This window comes from Cetorhinus maximus, chromosome 8, assembly GCF_964194155.1.
Source record: "Cetorhinus maximus chromosome 8, sCetMax3.hap1.1, whole genome shotgun sequence".
Classification (NCBI taxonomy): Eukaryota; Metazoa; Chordata; class Chondrichthyes; order Lamniformes; family Cetorhinidae; genus Cetorhinus; species Cetorhinus maximus.
The window spans coordinates 14,101,332-14,105,794 of NC_135886.1; the positions used below are offsets into that span (position 1 = coordinate 14,101,332).

The 4,463-nt window shown below is 42.8% G+C and overlaps 1 protein-coding gene across 1 annotated transcript; it reads right to left on the reverse strand.

The window, feature by feature from the left end:
* Positions 1 to 241: 241 nt before the first annotated feature.
* LOC144684064 (G-protein coupled receptor 61-like) lies at positions 242 to 1,588 on the reverse strand. The gene has a single exon (XM_078547779.1). It carries the CDS (start codon positions 1,586 to 1,588, stop codon positions 242 to 244), a length of 1,347 nt encoding a protein of 448 aa, XP_078403905.1.
* Between the last annotated feature and the right edge of the window lie 2,875 nt (positions 1,589 to 4,463).

Sequence of the window (4,463 nt, forward strand, 5' to 3'; positions counted from 1 at the left end):
TTCGGCTTATTTCCAAAAACACACCAGTATGTGTTATTTCTTTCTGTTGGCTACTTCAGGAGTTAAAAAGAAACTTGATATTGGAATCAATTAAGATAAACAATACAAAAGCTGATCCAGTCAAATACATAGCATCTTATCCGTTAGGGTTAACCTTTTTTCTGGGAACAATAATAAGAAATTTAACATTAAACTTTAAACAATGGAGACCAAACTAGCTGGTTCATTTTACGGGTGTATATTAAGCATCATGTTTCGGTGACCTGCTCATTCTAATACAGCTGTTGGACATTGTAAAGTCAGTGGGTATGTGTTGTTCAAGAAATTCCGATGTTTCTTCCGCAATCTGACCAGGTATCCTGAAACCCAGTGCTGACTGGTCTAACTTTGGACTGGAAGCATCATAGCTAGATCTGGTTTCTGTGTTGCAGCCAGTCCTCTGCAAAAACTGCATGAAGTTTTCCTCAATGGATCCTTCTCGACTGGGCAGCCGGAGGTCCTCTTCCAGAGTCTGTTTGAAGAGACAGTTGAGGTACTTGCTTAGCTCCCCTCTGATCTGTCGATTGAGGCACCCATAAAAGAAGGGGTTGATGCTGAAGGATGTGTATCCGATCCAAGTGACAATTGTTTCCCAGAGGCCCAGAGGGGTTGAGCTCTGGCTCGAAGCGGAATGCAAGTGAAAAGCAAAAAATGGCAGCCAACAGAATATAAACTGGCCCCCAACCAGGATGAGGATGATGGCTGCCTTCCCTCCGCCAAATGTCCGTTGTGGGGATGCCCTTGGCGCTCCAGAACTGGTGACCATGGTGGACCTACTGCTTAGCGATTCTGACCTCTGCCTGGGTGTGTCCATCCAGGTGGGCAAGGGTCCATGTTGCATTGCTGCTACCCTGGCCACCTTGAACATGTTGCAGTAAACTATCAGGATAATTAAGACCGGGAACAAAAAATAAAATAGGCCAAAGAAAATGATGAAAACCTTTTTGTATGTCTCTCCACCCCATTGCCAGGAACACTGATTGTTCACACGTGCTTGGGAATTCCAACCCAAGACTGACATTATTGACATTAAGATGGCTTTAATCCATATGCAGATAATGACCGACACTACCAGCTTCAGTGTCATCCTTACCTCATATCTCATGGGATGTACAATGTAATAGTATCGCTCAACATTAATGGCCAGTATGGACAGTATGGAGGCACTTATAAATAACATGCTTAGGAAGAGGTATATCCGGCACAAGGTGTCGCCAAAAATTATGTTGTCAAAAAGAGCGGAGCTGGAGACCATTCCTAAGGGCATGAGGATTAAGACAGCTGTCAGGTCCACTAGACACAAATGGAAAACAAAAACAAATTTTTTGAACAATGGGGTCCTGATAATTACAAACATCACTGCAGTGTTTCCGATGATCCCGACTAGGTCAACCAACAGCATGAAGAAGAGACCTATCGATTGGGAAACGAGATCTCGGTCCTTGGACACTAGGCTTTGATTGAAGAGCAGTGAAGTAGGAGAGACTCTGTGCTGTCTTCCTGGAGTGGAAGTATTCCACGCCCATTCCGCAGAAGCTGGAGCAGCCATGGGTATGTAGGGAGAAGTAAGGATGAAGATCCTAAATCCTTTCTTCCTAGTCCATCACCCATCCTCTTTTGGGATAGGAACTTTCTCAGCGGTTGGCAGACTCTTTCTTTTCTAACCATGCAAACCCTGATTGGTCATCAACATCAACCAATTGGATAGTTGGTACAATTCAGGTGAAATAGTTTCTGGTGGATTCTTTGCCTCCAATTTGTGGTTTGTACTAGTTTTCATTATCCAATAAGAATAGCTAGTCAAGACTTGACATGCCTCCTCCAGTTCAACTCTTTAGCTTTCCTTCCTATATTACCATGAAAACATTGAGTTCACACCATCCATTTCCATTTATTCAGCAGCATGAAAACCTGTATAGAAAAAAAATAGTGAAAAGAATTAAGTCCATACAGATGAGGATGCTGATTCTGATTTTAATATACAATTATTAGGTCCAATTTTACAAATGCATTCTTTTGTTAGGGAACTTAGTTTGCTTTGCTAGGTGTGCATTATGGAAATTTGGGTGCTGCATCCATTGGATGTTGGAGCAAGCCCAAAAGACCAAATGGTCTACTCCTGCTCCATTTCTTATGTTTTTATGTTCCTGCCCTACCTGGAGTGTCCGCTTGTAAACCGAGCGTTGCTCTGGTAGAGAGATAGGGTAGGGTAGAGTGACTCACTTCCCGACTCTTCAAAGCCTTTTCATCACCTACAAGGTATAAGTCAGGAGTGTGATGGAATACCACGGGTGCTATGTGACTGTAGTATGTACTATTGTCAACAGGACCTCTCATACCTGCAGCCTCTACCATCTAGAAAAACAAAGTCAACAGACGCATGGGAACACCACCATCCGGAAGTTCCTCTCTAAGTCACTCACTATCCTGACTTGGGAATATATTTCCATTCCTTCACTGTCACTGGGTCAAAATTCTGGAACTCCCTCCTTAACAGCACTGTGGGTGTACCTAAACCACATGGGCTGCAGCGGCTCAAGAAGGCAGCTCACCACCACCTTCTCAAGGGCAACTAGGGATGGGTAAAAAAACAGAAGGGAAATGACTCAAAAAAACTGAACCCAAAAAAGTTACATGATCAATGAGAATCTCTGCTTTCTTCAACCTTGTGCAACATTGTGCATTGCATTGTGGGCCTTGACTTCTAACCTTCTAGCTCCAAAAACTCATCTAAGAACAAAGAGGCCTAAATTATAAAATTATGAAAGGTTAGTTCCAACTGCAGCAGTGTGTGTCTTTTATCAAAGGATCAAAAGAGTTTGTTTTTTTTGAATTTAATTAGCATCATTGTAACTTTGATCAAAAAGAACTGGTTTGTCTTCATTGTGCAGCTTTGTGTTGGTAAAATCTGAACATTGTCCTTTACTCCCACCAGATGATCAAGACTGAAAATGTATTTAGAAATGAGATTACAATTTCATGGTGCATGGAGCAAATCTCCCACTCTCCTACCATTAATTGGATTAGTATTACACTTTCTCTCAGAGTCTGGGCATTGCTGGCAAGCTACTATTTACTACTTGGCCCTAACTGCCCTGAGAAGCAGGTGGTGCACTGTCTTCTTGAACCACAAGAAGTTTGTTACATCTAAAGGGCTTTGCTACTTCAGAGGGCAGTTAAGAAAATTATTGCAGGACTCATATAGACCAGACCAGGTAAGGGCAACAGTTTTCTTTCCCTGACAGACACTAATGAACCAATTGGGTTTTTAGTGACCTTTTGACAGCTTCACGCTCACTCTTACTGATATCAGCCATTTTGAAATCCTCAAATTGCCATGGCAGAATTTGGACTCATCTTCGACCAAACTACTAGCCCAGTAACATCAATACTACTCTACCATACCCAGGAAGAAAGTAAGGGTTGTCTGAGAGCCTCTACAACAGTGAGTTAGTAAAAATGCTGGTTTTCACATTCAGAGAATTGAGGGCAGGTCTTTCGGTGTAGGGAGAAAAATATTTGGAAATGACTTCTTTGGACAGAATGAGAAAGAGGTGTTGAGTGGAAGCTGAATTTTCTGAGATGTAACCATTGGCCTGATTTGCTAAATGAGTGCGACCCGTGGGTGAGGTTTCTCTCCAGGGGAGTGAATCCACATAGGAGTCTGATTTGCAGAACGATGCTTGTTTTAGGGTCCTCACACATTTACAGGTTAAGGGGAGCACTGGGCATCACAGGGTATCAATGGGGGTTATGAGTTGTATACATGATTTTGCAACACCTGGCCTCCCATTTTTCACGGGTAAAATCTACGGCTGCTCATTGACTCTCTTACATAGGGTTGGTCCCCTTGCTGGGCACAGGACTCTTCTGCTGTTCTTCTGCAAACATTTCACAGAGTTTCCTTAAAATCTACCTGATTTAACATCTTCTCTGAAGGATGACACTTCTGACAGTATAGCGGTCCCTCAGTCCTGCATTGGCACGCTTGACCAAAATTATGTGCTCAAGTTTCCAAGTGGGGTCTGGAACCTTCACTGTCTGATCAGAAGTGAAAGTCGTACTAACTGAGGCAAGCTGACACACTTCCCTTTCACATTTTTGGCATGTGGTTCACTAAAAGACAAGGCATAAGTGGCTCTCAAAATACTTGGGCGGGAGGCACAAAAACGTGTTTTATTCGGCAAGTAGCAAAGGCATTCGTCATGACATGGCTCACACACGCAGATCCAATCTGGCTTTAGTCATCCTTCAGAGTGGGTGTGTTATTTTGCTGAAGGGAGGAAAAGGGAATGACTGATTGCTGTAACAGTACAGGCAGCTATAAACAACTACTAATTCAATATCAGCCTTACAGACTCTGAGTTTATCAGGCTCTGGAACCAGTGACAGCTATGTCAAAAATAAAATTATCACAACATAAT

Bases quoted from the DNA above. Each gene is read 5' to 3' on its own strand.
- LOC144684064 (XM_078547779.1), bottom strand. From the start codon at position 1,588: ATGGCTGCTCCAGCTTCTGCGGAATGGGCGTGGAATACTTCCACTCCA.